The 14,470-nt window shown below is 44.0% G+C and overlaps 1 protein-coding gene across 2 annotated transcripts in view; it reads left to right on the forward strand.

The window, feature by feature from the left end:
- Window positions 1-14,470, forward strand: part of LOC121566844 (rho guanine nucleotide exchange factor 26-like) — a 58,051-nt gene that overhangs the window by 30,958 nt on the left and 12,623 nt on the right. For both annotated transcript variants that reach the window (XM_041876723.2, XM_045213895.1), the window contains exons 11-12: window positions 2,963-3,117; window positions 9,836-10,045. In XM_041876723.2, coding sequence (XP_041732657.2) covers window positions 2,963-3,117; window positions 9,836-10,045 — 365 coding nt within the window. The remainder of the gene's footprint in view (window positions 1-2,962; window positions 3,118-9,835; window positions 10,046-14,470) is intronic.

Consider the following 14,470-nt stretch of genomic DNA (forward strand, 5'->3'; position numbering starts at 1 on the left):
TGGCTCAGGTAGTGCAGCTCATCCAGGATGGCACATCAATGCGAGCTGTGGCAAGAAGGTTTGCTGTGTCTGTCAGCGTAGTGTCCAGAGCATGGAGGCGCTACCAGGAGACAGGCCAGTACATCAGGAGACGTGGAGGAGGCCGTAGGAGGGCAACAACCCAGCAGCAGGACTGCTACCTCCGCCTTTGTGCAAGGAGGAGCAGGAGGAGCACTGCCAGAGCCCTGCAAAATGACCTCCAGCAGGCCACAAATGTGCATGTGTCTGCTCAAACGGTCAGAAACAGACTCCATGAGGGTGGTATGAGGGCCCGACGTCCACAGGTGGGGGTTGTGCTTACAGCCCAACGCCGTGCAGGATGTTTGGCATTTGCCAGAGAACACCAAGATTGGCAAATTCGCCACTGGCGCCCTGTGCTCTTCACAGATGAAAGCAGGTTCACACTGAGCACATGTGACAGAGTCTGGAGACGCCGTGGAGAATGTTCTGCTGCCTGCAACATCCTCCAGCATGACCGGTTTGGCGGTGGGTCAGTCATGGTGTGGGGTGGCATTTCTTTGGGGGGCCGCACAGGCCTCCATGTGCTCACCAGAGGTAGCCTGACTGCCATTAGGTACAGAAATGAGATCCTCAGACCCCTTGTGAGACCATATGCTGGTGCGGTTGGCCCTGGGTTCCTCCTAATGCAAGACAATGCTAGACCTCATGTGGCTAGAGTGTGTCAGCAGTTCCTGCAAGAGGAAGGCATTGATGCTATGGACCGCCCGTTCCCCAGACCTGAATCCAATTGAGCACATCTGGGTCATCATGTCTCGCTCCATCCACCAACGCCACGTTGCACCACAGACTGTCCAGGAGTTGGCGGATGCTTTAGTCCAGGTCTGGGAGGAGATCCCTCAGGAGACCATCCGCCACCTCATCAGGAGCATGCCCAGGCATTGTAGGGAGGTCATACAGGCACGTGGAGGCCACACACACTACTGAGCCTCATTTTGACTTGTTTTAAGGACATTACATCAAAGTTGGATCAGCCTGTAGTGTGGTTTTCCATTTTAATTTTGAGGGTGACTCCAAATCCAGACCTCCATGGGTTGATAAATTTGATTTCCATTGATAATTTTTGTGTGATTTTGTTGTCAGCACATTCAACTATGTAAAGAAAAAAGTATTTAATAAGATTATTTCATTCATTCAGATCTAGGATGTGTTATTTTAGTGTTCCCTTTATATTTTTGAGCAGTGTGTGTGTATATATATATATATATATATATACACACACACACACACACACACACACACACACACACACACACAGTAGCAGTCAAAAGTTTGGACACCTATTCATTCAAGGGTTTTTCTTAATTTTTTACTATTTTCTACCTTATAAAATAATAGTGAAGACATCAAAACTATGAAATAACACATATGGAATCATGAAGTAACCAAAAAAGTTTGAAACAAATCAAAATATATTTTAGATTATTCACAGTAGCCACCCTTTGCCTTGATGACAGTGTGTTGGGTCATTGTCCTGTTGAAAAACAAATGATAGTCCAACTAAGCCCAAACCAGATGTGATGGAGTATCGCTGCAGAATTCTGTGGTAGCCATGCTGGTTAAGTGCGCCTTAAATTGTAAATAAATCACAGACAGTCTCACCAGCAATGCGCCATCACACCTCCTCCTCCATGCTTTACGGTGGGAAATACACATGCGGAGATCATCCATTTACCCACACAAAGCCATGGCGGTTGGAACCAAAAATCTCAAATTTGGACTCCAGACCAAAGGACACATTTCCACCGGTCTAATGTCCATTGCTCGTTTTTCTTGGCCCAAGCAAGTCTCTTGTTATTGGTGTCCTTTAGTAGTGGTTTCTTTGCAGCAATTCGACCATGAAGGCCTGATTCACACAGTCTCTTCTGAACAGTAGATGTTGAGATGTCTGTTACTTGAACATGTGAAGCATTTATTTGGGCTGCAATTTCTGAGGCTGGTAACTCTAATGAACTTATCCTCAGCATCAGAGGTAACTCTGGGTCTTCCATTCCTGTGGAGGTCCTCATGAGAGCCAGTTTCATCATAGCGCTTGATTGTTTTTGTGACTGCGCTTGAAGAAACTTTCAAAGTTGACTGACCTTCATGTCTTAAAGTAATGATGGACTGTTGTTTCTCTTTGCTTATTTAACCAGCATGGCTACCACAGCATTCTGCAGTGATACACCATCCCATCTGGTTTGGGCTTAGTAGGACTATCATTTGTTTTTCAACAGGATAATGTCCCAACACACCTCCAGGCTGTGTAAGGGCTATTTTTCCAAGAAGGAGAGTGATGCATCAGATGACCTGGCCTCCACAATTCCCCGACCTCAACCAAATTGAGAGGGTTTGGGATGAGTCGGACTGCAGAGTGAAGGAAAAGCAGCCAACAAGTGCTCAGCATATGTGGGAACTCCTTCAACACTGTTGGAAAAGCATTCCAGGTGAAGCTGGTTGAGAGAATGCCAAGAATGTGCAAAGCTGTCATCAAGGCAAAGGGTGGCTACTTTGAAGAATCTCAAATATAAAATATATTTTGATTTGTTTAACAACTTTTTGGTTACTACATGATTCCATATGTGTTATTTCATAGTTTTGATGTCTTCACTATTATTCTACAATGTGGAAAATAGTAAAAATAAAGAAAAACCCTTGAATGAGTAGGTGTTCTAAAACTTTTGACCGGTAGTGTGTATGTATATATATATATTCAAAAAGATTCACATACACACATTTGTGTACACGCACACACGTTGGCACATGTGAGCCTAACAGATGTCTGCAGGGCTGTGAACTTACATTCTGCCCTCATAGCCAGCTGTTCAGACACATACACACACACACTCTGGAATGTCTGAAGCACATTCCATTTGTAAACCTTGATATTGATCATCATTGTGTCGCGCTCTCTCTCTCCCCCCAGCCCTTCCCACTGGTGTCGTCCTCTAGGTGGATGGTGAAGCGAGGGGAGCTCATAGCCTTCGTGGAGGAGAACGGTATCTTCTCCAAGAGGACGTCACGGCAGCAGGTCTACTTCTTCCTCTTCAACGACGTCCTCATCCTCACCAGGAAGAAGAGGTGGGTCCACAGTCTCACAGCCAATCCCACATGCTCCCCGACCAATCACAGTCAACTTCAGTCTCAATAGCCAATCACAGCTAACTCCCACACTCACTAGCCAATAACAGTCAACTGCAAAGTTTCACAAGCCAATTGCAGCCAATCTCACAGATAGGGAGGGTGATGATGATGATGATGATAAAGTTTAGTTATGCTAGATATGAAGATGGCGAGCTCAGATTCTCTGTCGGTCATTGCGACAGAGTTTTGTGCGGGAAACTCAGTGTGTTCGTGTGTTGTCTCTCTGGTATGAGTCAAGTTTGACCTTGGAGTGTGGGCCATTTCCCAGAATACACCTCACCGCCCTGTTCCAACATGTTGACAGTGAAAGTGTAGCCACATGGCCCCAGTGCCAGGGACAGACAGGGTGTGTGTTTTTATCTTTCGTTTTCTCAGAAGATGTGGGACCATTTCTGGGAAATGAACCTGGTAGGTTCTATCTTTGGTTGTTTTATTAGAGGGAAGGTACTCATGATGGCTCTTAGTAATGCAAACAAACTACTTCAGTCAGTTCAACTGTGAGGTCAACTACTTGAAGAAGCAGAGGAACCTTTAGCAGGTCAACTACTTGAAGAAGCAGAGGAACCTTTAGCTGGTCAACTACTTGAAGAAGCAGAGGAACCTTTAGCAGGTCAACTACTTGAAGAAGCAGAGGAACCTTTAGCTGGTCAACTACTTGAAGAAGCAGAGAAACCTTTAGCAGGTCAACTACTTGAAGAAGCAGAGGAACCTTTTAGCAGGTCAACTACTTGAAGAAGCAGAGGAACCTTTTAGCAGGTCAACTACTTGAAGAAGCAGAGGAACCTTTTAGCAGGTCAACTACTTGAAGAAGCAGAGGAACCTTTAGCAGGTCAACTACTTGAAGAAGCAGAGGAACCTTTAGCAGGTCAACTACTTGAAGAAGCAGAGGAACCTTTTAGCAGGTCAACTACTTGAAGAAGCAGAGGAACCTTTTAGCAGGTCAACTACTTGAAGAAGCAGAGGAACCTTTAGCAGGTCAACTACTTGAAGAAGCAGAGAAACCTTTAGCAGGTCAACTACTTGAAGAAGCAGAGAAACCTTTAGCAGGTCAACTACTTGAAGAAGCAGAGGAACCTTTAGCAGGTCAACTACTTGAAGAAGCAGAGGAACCTTTTAGCAGGTCAACTACTTGAAGAAGCAGAGAAACCTTTTAGCAGGTCAACTACTTGAAGAAGCAGAGGAACCTTTTAGCAGGTCAACTACTTGAAGAAGCAGAGGAACCTTTAGCAGGTCAACTACTTGAAGAAGCAGAGGAACCTTTAGCAGGTCAACTACTTGAAGAAGCAGAGGAACCTTTAGCAGGTCAACTACTTGAAGAAGCAGAGGAACCTTTAGCAGGTCAACTACTTGAAGAAGCAGAGGAACCTTTAGCTGGTCAACTACTTGAAGAAGCAGAGGAACCTTTTAGCAGGTCAACTACTTGAAGAAGCAGAGGAACCTTTTAGCAGGTCAACTACTTGAAGAAGCAGAGGAACCTTTTAGCAGGTCAACTACTTGAAGAAGCAGAGGACCTTAGAGGAACCTTTTAGCAGGTCAACTACTTGAAGAAGCAGAGGAACCTTTTAGCAGGTCAACTACTTGAAGAAGCAGAGGAACCTTTTAGCAGGTCAACTACTTGAAGAAGCAGAGGAACCTTTTAGCAGGTCAACTACTTGAAGAAGCAGAGGAACCTTTTAGCAGGTCAACTACTTGAAGAAGCAGAGGAACCTTTTAGCAGGTCAACTACTTGAAGAAGCAGAGGAACCTTTTAGCAGGTCAACTACTTGAAGAAGCAGAGGAACCTTTTAGCAGGTCAACTACTTGAAGAGCAGAGGAACCTTTTAGCAGGTCAACTACTTGAAGAAGCAGAGGAACCTTTTAGCAGGTCAACTACTTGAAGAAGCAGAGGAACCTTTAGCAGGTCAACTACTTGAAGAGCAGAGGAACCTTTAGCTGGTCAACTACTTGAAGAAGCAGATAAACCTTTAGCACAGGTGTGTATTAACAGGTGTACATCAAATGGCCTGGCTAAACATACAAATCTGTCTCTTGGTGTGTTCACAATCTGTGTGTACTTGTTCTGTGTGTCTGTACATGTGTCTGTGCTGAGCCCATGGAGCTGCACATTGTCAGCAGGATCAGAACGGAAGCTTGTTTTCTCCAAAACAATTCAGGAACATTCTGCACGCCATTAATAAAGTATGACTTCCTGGAAACCATATGGCTCTCATTCATTCATTCATTCATGTGTGTGTGCATGCTTCAAATTTCCCCCCAAATCTAAAATGTTTTCGTCTCCAGCTGTGTCTGAGTCGGATCGTCCTGCTGCTATCTCTCGCTCTGAATGACTAAAACCTTTTTTCTTTCTGGGAATTTGTTCCAAAGCAGCAGGCTCCAGCAGTATGCTTTTCAGAACGGACTATTTGGGTATTGGATACGTGTGTGTGGAATGGGTGACACTGATATAATATTAGTGTGTTCTGTGGAGGAGGAGCACGGGAGCCCTACTACTATATACCCTCTCTCTCTCTTTCTCTCTCTTTCTCTCGCTCTCGTTCTCTCTCATTCTCTCTCGTTCTCTTTCTCCTTCTCTCTCTCTTTCTCTCTCTTTCTCGTTCTTTCTCTCTCTCTCATTCTCTCTCTTTCTCTCTCTCTTTTTCTCTTTCTCTCTCGTTCTCTTTCTCTTTCTTTCTCTCTCTCTTTCTCTCTTTTCTCTTTCTCTCTCTTTTTCTCTTTCTCTCTCTCTCTCGTTCTGTCATTCTCTCTCGTTCTCTCTCTCCTTCTCTCTCTCTCTCTCTCTCTCTCTGCATGAACAGAAATAAAAGCACTGGCTAGACTAATTGTAGGCTAGGTCACGGTACATTAGGCCAACAGTAGAGCTTGACAGAGAGAGCATAGACAGCGTTAACCCTGGACGCCATGCTGCTGGCCAGTCCCTCTTGGACTACCTCTTCTCATAGCCTCGTCTGTCAGGGTGATTCTACTGCTATTGAAATGGAATGACTGCCGTTTTACAGCCCTCTACCACCTCAATTACCTGGACTAACCTGTGCCCCCTCACATTGACTCTGTACCGGTACCCCCTGTATATAGCCTCGCTACTGTTATTTTACTGCTGCTCTTTAATTATTTTCTATTTTTCTTTTCAATTTTTTTACTTATACATTTTTTTACTTAACACTTATTTTTCTTAAAACTGCATTGTTGGATAATGGCTTGTAAGTAAGCATTTCACTGTAAGAATAAATAAAACAATTGTTTGCTGAGAGATGCATTGCTGAGAGTGACACTTCTCTGTTCAGGAAAACCCTAGAGCCACAGCTGTCCTCTCCTCTCTCCTTCCCTCTGTTTTATTTCCCTCTCTTCCAAGCTTATCTCCCGTCTTTGTTTGTTTGAGTAGGCCCTGACTATTGCAGCTCTGTGGGTGTAACATTTATTGACCATTTTGATACCTACTGGAAACAAAGCTCATTTTATAAGGAGGTTGGGATCCACCCAAATCATTTGGGTTCCTGGATCCTTTCACAGCATTATAAGGCTGCGTTGAGACAATGACTTATCAATGACCCAAGACCAGATCAGTTAATCCCTACCATTGTGTCGCTGAGTTGCCATAATGCTTCAGCAAATGCACATTATCCCAGGGGCATTGGAAGACACAATCTTCCCAGTAAAGCAATGAAAACAATCAAGCATCCCAGAAAAGTGTTAAAAATAGTCCACGTTAACATTAAGAAACAAGGTTCATGAAATCAGTCATTTGCTAGTAACAGATGAGATTCAGAGATTGTCAGAATATGAAACTCACTTAGATAATACCTTTGATGAAACCGTGGTAGCAATACATGGTTATAACATCTACAGTAAATACAGAAATGCCAAAGGTGGCGGTGTTGCCGTTTTATATTCAGAACCACATTCCTGTAAAGCTTAGAGAGGATCTCATGTTAAATACTGTTGAAATAATATGGCTACAGGTTCATCTGCCTCACCTAAAGCCCATCCTGGTGGGAAGCTGCTATAGACCATCAAGTGCTAACAGTTAGTATCTGGATAACATTTGTGAAAAGCTTGATAATGTATGTGATATCAACAGAGAGGTTTATTTTCTTGGTGATTTTTAAATATTGACTGGCTTTCATCAAGCTGGCCAACTCAAGAAAAAGCTTCAAACTGTAACTAGTGCCTGCAACCTGGTGCAGGCTATCAGTCAACCTACCAGGGTAGTTACAAACAGCACAGGAATGAAATCATCAACATGTATTGGTCACATCATCATTAATGCTGCAGAAATTTGCTTGAAAGCAGTATCCAAATCCATTGGATGTAGTGATCACAGTATAGTAGCCATATCTAGGAAAACCACAGGTCCATAGGCTGGGCCTAATATAGTGTATGAGGTCATACAATACGTTTTGTAGTGATTCCTATGTTGTTGATGTAAAGAATATATGTTGGTCCGTGGTGTGTAATGAGGAGCAACCAGACGCTGCACTTGACACATTTATGAAATTGCTTATTCCAGTTACTAATAAGCATGCACCCATTTTAAGAAAATGACTGTAAAAACTGTTAAATCCCCGTGGATTGATGAGGAGTTGGAAAATTGCCTGGTTGAGAGGGATGAGGCAAAAGGAATGGCAAATAAGTCTGACTACACAACCGATTGGCAAACATAGTTGAGAAATCATGTGACTAAACTGAATAAAAAAGAAGAAGAATCTATACTATGAAACAAAGATAAATAGCCGACCCATCAGCCTGTTAACAATCCTTGGTAAACTTTTGGAAGAATGTTTGTTTGACCAGATACAATGCTATTTTACAGTAAACAAATTGACAACAGACTTTCAGCACGCTTATAGGGAAGGACATTCAACAAACACAGCACTTACACAAAAAACTGATGATTGGCTGAGAGAAATAAATGATAAAAAGATTGTGGGACCTGTTTTGTTAGACTTCAGTGCAGCTTTTGACATTATTGATCATAGTCTGTTGATGGAAAAACATATGTGTTATGGCTTTACACCCCCTGCTATATTATGGATAAAGAGTTACTGTCTAACAGAACAGAGGGTGTTCTTTAATGGCAGCCTCTCCAACATAATCGAGGTAGAATCAGTGATTCCGGAAGGCGGCAGTCTAGGCCCCTTTAATTTTTTTTATTTTTACTAATGACATGTCACTGGCTTTGAGTTAAGCCAGTGTGTCTGTGTATGCGGATGACTCAACACTATACACGTCAGCTACCACAGCGACTGAAATGACTGCAACACTTAACAAAGAGCTGCAGTTAGTTTCAGAATGGGTGGCAAGGAATAAGTTAGTCCTAAATATTTCAAAAACTAAAAGCATTGTATTTGGGACAAATCATTCACTAAACTCTAAACCTCAACTAAATATTGTAATAAATCATGTGGAAATTGAGCAAGTTGAGGTGACTAAACTGCTTGGAGTAACCCTGGATTGTAAACTGTCATGGTCAAAACATATTGATACAACAGTAGCTAAGATGGGGAGAAGTCTGTCCATAATAAAGCGTTGCTCTACCTTCTTAACAGCACTATCAACAAGGCAGGTCCTACAGTCTCTAGTTTTGTCGCACCTGGACTACTGTTCAGTCGTGTGGTCAGGTGCCACAAAGAGAGACCTCGGGAAAAATTACAATTGTCTCAGAACAGGGCAGCACGGCTGGCCCTTAAATGTACACGGAGAGCTAACATTAATAATATGCATGTCAATCTCTCCTGGCTCAAAGTGGAGGAGAGATTGACTTCATCACTACCTGTATTTGTGAGAGGTACATGTTGAATGCACCGAGCTGTCTGTTTGAACTACTGGCACACAGCTCGGACAGCCATGCATACCCCAGAAGACATGCCACCAGAGGTCTCTTCACAGTCCCCAAGTCCAGAACAGACTATGGGAGGCGCATACATAGAGCCATGGCTACATTGAACTCTATTCCACATCAGGTAACTGATGCAAGCAGTAGAATCGGATATGAAAAAAGATATGTACCAGGACATTCTTCTCTCTCTCTCTCTCATTCATTTTACATTTTAGTCATTTAGCAGACGCTCTTATCCAGAGCGACTTACAGGTAGTGAGTGCATACATTTTTTTTTTCTATTATATTTTTTTTCTTTCTCCATACTGGCCCCCCGTGGGAATCGAACCCACAACCCTGCCGTTGCAAACACCATGCTCTACCAACTGAGGCCAATTGTGCGCCGCCCCATAGGTCTCCCGGTCACGGCCGGCTACGACAGAGCCTGGATTCGAACCAGGATCTCTAGTGGCACAGCTAGCACTGCGATGCAGTGGCTTAAACCACTGCGCCACTCGGGAGACAAAAAAAAAAAAAAAAAAGATCCGTTTTCTTTTAACAAATGATCAGTAATCATTACTCAGTATAATAAATAACAAAAAAATTGACATTTAAAATATATTATTGTACAGTGTTGTAATAGTGTGCAAATAGTTGAAATAATCAGATAAATATAGATTGTATTAAAATGGTGTTTGTGCTCCACTGGTTGCCCTTTTCTTGTGGCAACAGGTCACAAATCTTGCTGCTGTGATGGCACACTGTGGGTGTGGGGTTAACAGAGGACTCTCTCTCTCTCTCTCCCCCTCTCGCTCTCTCTCTGTCTCTCTCTCTCCCCCTCAGTGAGGACAGCTATGCAGTGATAGACTATGCTCTGAGGGACCATATCTGGGTGGGACCCTGCCAGGCTGAGGATGTCAACCTATCACCCGTCAGAAGCACCGCTGGAATGCTGACATCACGGCAGCCCGGGGCCAGCCACATCTTCCGCCTGCGTTTCCGTAGCAACCATTCCGGAGACAAGGTGCCCATGGTCCTGGGGGTGGAGCTAATGTAAGTGTTACCTTCTAGTGTGCGACCCTTGACCTTTGTATCTGTGTCTGTCTTCTTTCTTTCTCTGAGCTGGGTCTTATCTGGGTCCTATCTATCTCTTAGCTGGTCTTATCTGGGTCCTATCTATCTCTCTGAGCTGGGTCCTATATGGGTCCTATCTATCTCTCTTAGCTGGTCTTATCTGGGTCCTATCTATCTCTCTGAGCTGGGTCCTATATGGGTCCTATCTATCTCTATGAGCTGGGTCCTATATGGGTCCTTCTCTCTGAGCTGGGTCCTATCTGAGTCCTATCTGGGTCCTTCTCCTCTCTGAGCTGGGTCTTATCTGGGTCCTTCACTATTTGTCTCATTTCTACATCTTTTCCTATTCAGTTCATCCTTCTGTCAGTTGGGTCAAATATGATGTAATGTCATCTATAATATGATGTGCTCTTGGAGTGTGTGGGCAGGTGTGTGTTCCATCAGGAACATGTTTCTTTATGTATGTCCCTCAGTGATTACATCTGATGGGATGGGCGTTTTCAATCCCACAATGCCTTTGGTGTGTGTGTGCGTGCGTGCGTGTTTATTCAGAGTCAGGCCTCTGAAACAAGTCACTCAGATCAAAGTCTACTCTCAGTTTATAGACTGCAATTTTCTCTCTAAGACACACACATACACACACACACACACTGATCAAAGTCCCCTGTATTCAGCGTTTCTAGCCATATCTCCTCACAGCGTATCATTAACCCTCTCCACTCTGCTGTCTCAGTCCTCAGGGTAATGTTTACCCAAACACTTCATATTTCTGCCTCTAATGGAATAATGTTCCCCTCAGCGAACACTGGCTATATAGGGAATCACTTTCCAATGACATAGCAGCCTATTTTGGGCAATAGTTTTATATCACCCACACCCATTGTATCATTTGGGATAGTAGCTGGGGGCACTTCAGGGGCTTCCTCCTCTGTATGGTAATGGGGAATGCAGTGAGTTGAGTTCCGAGTGTAACAGAGGAGTTTAAGCAGCTGGGGGCACTTCAGGAGCGTCCTCCTCTGTATGGTAATGGGGAATGCAGTGAGTTGAGTTCCGAGTGTAACAGAGGAGTTTAAGCAGCTGGGGGCACTTCAGGAGCGTCCTCCTCTGTATGGTAATGGGGAATGCAGTGAGTTGAGTTCCAAGTGTAACAGAGGAGTTTAAGTATCTTCAGGCTTCCAGACGGTACCTGTTTATAGACACTTATACATTCCACTCTACTGAAGTTGAGTCTAGAGCACTTCTTCATATTTTAAGTCATTTTATTACCCTCCGGTAACTCACTCTCTCAATTCAATTCAATTCAAGTCGCTTTAATGGCATGGGAAACGTATGTTTACATTGCCAAAGCAAGTGAAATAGATAATAAACAAAAGTGAAACAATCAACAGTACAGTAAATAGTAAATATTACACTCACACAAGTTCCAAAATAATAAAGACATTTCAAATGTCATATGTGGGTGGCAGGTAGCTTAGTGGTTAAGAGCGTTGTGCCAGTAACCGAAAGGTCACTGGTTCTAATCCCCGAGCCGACTAGGTGAAAAATCTAGTCGATGTGCCCTTGAGCAAGGTACTTAACCCTAATTGCTCCTGTAAGTCGCTCTGGATAAGAGCGTCTGCTAAAATGACTAAAATGTAAATGTAATGTCTGTATACAGTGTTATAACAATGTGCAAATAGTTAAAGTACAAAAAGGGAAAATAAATAAACATAAATATGGGTTGGATTTACAATGGTGTTTGTTCACAAAATTGGATTTGTTTTTAAATTATTTGTGGGTCTGTGTAATCTGAGGGAAATATGTGTCTCTAATATGGTCATACATTTGGCAGGAGGTTAAGAAGTGAAGCTCAGTTTCCACCTCGTTTTGTGGGCAGTGTGCACATAGCCTGTCTTCTCTTGAGAGCCAGGTCTGCCTACGGCGGCTTCTCTCAATAGCAAGGCTACGCTCACTGAGTCTGCACCACAGGAGGTTGGTGGCACCTTAATCGGGGAGGACGGGCTCGTGGTAATGGCTGGAGCGGAATTTTGTGGAACGGTATCAAATACATCCAACGCATGGTTTCCATGGTTTCCATGAGTTTTATAACATTCCATTCGCTCCGTTCCAGCCATCATTATGAGTCGTCCTCCACCCAGCAGCCTCCGCTGGTCTGTACATAGTCACAGCTTTCCTTCATTTTGGGTCAGTCACAGTTGTAGGGCAGCCCCCGACGTGACTTATCAATTGTATGCAATAATTTCCTCTGTGTTGTCTTAGGAATTCAGCATCCTCTGTGTTGTCTTAGGAATTCAGCATCCTCTGTGTTGGTCTTGCCAACCCCCATTGTCTCACCTCTGAGAAGGAGAGGTGACATCCTGTTGGTCTGATATCTGATTGGAGGTTAACTTTACAGTAATACTACTGGTCCACAACTCAGATTTAGAATCCAAACAACTCAGATGCTTATAAAATGATTTTATATTCATTGTTCTTTCTCTTGTGTACCTGCTGTGGTGAGATGCGCACTCTCTCTCTCTCTCTGTCTCTGTCTCTGTCTCTGTCTCTGTCTCTGCTCTCTCTCTCTCTCTCTCTCTCTCTCTCTCTCTCTCTCTCTCTCTCTCTCTCTCTCTCTCTCTCTCTCTCTCTCTCTCTCTCTCTCTCTCTCTCTCTCTCTCTCTCTCTCTCTCTCCTCTCTAATTCTGCTCTGCATGCATTTTTTGGTGTTTTACATTGTAGACAGAGTATATTTTTGGTGTTTGTCCCGTTTTGTGAATTATTGGTTGGTGAGCGGACCCCAGACCTTACAACCATAAAGGGCAATGGGTTCTATAACTGATTCAAGTATTTTTAGCCAGATCCTAATTGGTGTGTCAAATTTGATGTTCCTTTTGATGGCATAGAAGGCCCTTCTTGCCTTGTCTCTCAGATCGTTCACAGCTTTGTGGAAGTTACCTGTGGCGCTGATGTTTAGGCCGAGGTAGGTATAGTTGTTTGTGTGCTCTAGGGCAACGGTGTCTAGATGGAATTTGTATTTGTGGTCCTGGCAACTGGATCTTTTTTGGAGCACCATTATTTTTGTCTTAATGAGATTCACTGTCAGGGCCCAGGTCTGACAGAATCTGTGCAGAAGATCTAAATGGTGGAACAAGCTCCCTCACGACGCCAGGACAGCGGAGTCACTCACCACCTTCCGGAGGCATTTGAAACCCCACCTCTTTAAGGAATACCTGGGATAGGATAAAGTAATCCTTCTACCCCCCCAAAAAAATTGTAAAGTGGTTATCCCACTGGCTATAGGGTGAACGCACCAATTGGTGAGTCGCTCTGGATAAGAGCGTCTGCTAAATGACGTAAATGTGCCCTTGAGCAAGGCACTTAACCCTAATTGCTCCTGTAAGTCGCTCTGGATAAGAGCGTCTGCTAAATGACTAAAATGTAATGTAAATGTAAATCTAGGTGCTGCTGTAGGCCCTCCTTGGTTGGTGACAGAAGCACCAGATCATCAGCAAACAGTAAACATTTGACTTCAGATTCTAGTAGGGTGAGGCCGGGTGATATATGTGCGCTCTCGCTCTCTCTCGTTCGTCCTGGGTGTAGACCTACAGTAGTGCCGCGACAGGGCAGTTTGATTATATAACTCACTCACAAAAAGACGCCTGCCTTTCACTGGCCTTTATATAAAGGACGTGTTCACTTCCTTTGTCAGTGAATAGGGAGTGCTTACACGCAGGCGCGCACACACACACACACACACACACACACACACACACACACACACACACACACAAGCAAGGCCAGATCTCCCTCATTCCTCGATCTGTTTAGGTAAACCTCCCTTTCTAATCACATTCTCTACAGATCGGAACTCTTTAGACACCTAGCATAAACATAACATTAACTTCAACTACTCTGAGTCAAATGGCCATCTTAGCTAAACGTATCCATAAAAACTAGAATGCCTTGTGAACTATTTTAGCCCGAGTCCATAGTGATGAGGCTGTCTGTCTGGCCGTCTGCTTCCAGTAATTGTGTTATGTGTGACTGACTGGAGGGCTTTTCCAGGCTATATGCTAGCCACCACATACCATGCCTTGACTCATACTGCCCAGTGAGCTGCATTAGCCTGGGTCCCCCTCTCCCTGAGTGTATCTTCACAGAGTGTGTGTGTGTGTCCGTGTCTGTTTGGAAAGCCCCCGGATTTCCCCCTCTAAAAGCGTGGGTCAGGGCCCCCTGCTGTAATGTAATGACTTAATAATAGTGATGTCTTTGTGTGTCTGTCTTTGTCTCCAGTGTGTGTGTGTGTGTGTGTGTGTGTGTGTGTGTGTGTGTGTGTGTGTGTGTGTAAGCAGTTTGCCACTCACTGTAGTAGCCCAGTGAATGATCTGGAGTAGAGCGCCACCGGCAACCAGCCATTGTTACAGT

This window comes from Coregonus clupeaformis, chromosome 5 (genome assembly GCF_020615455.1).
Source record: "Coregonus clupeaformis isolate EN_2021a chromosome 5, ASM2061545v1, whole genome shotgun sequence".
Taxonomy (NCBI): domain Eukaryota; kingdom Metazoa; phylum Chordata; class Actinopteri; order Salmoniformes; family Salmonidae; genus Coregonus; species Coregonus clupeaformis.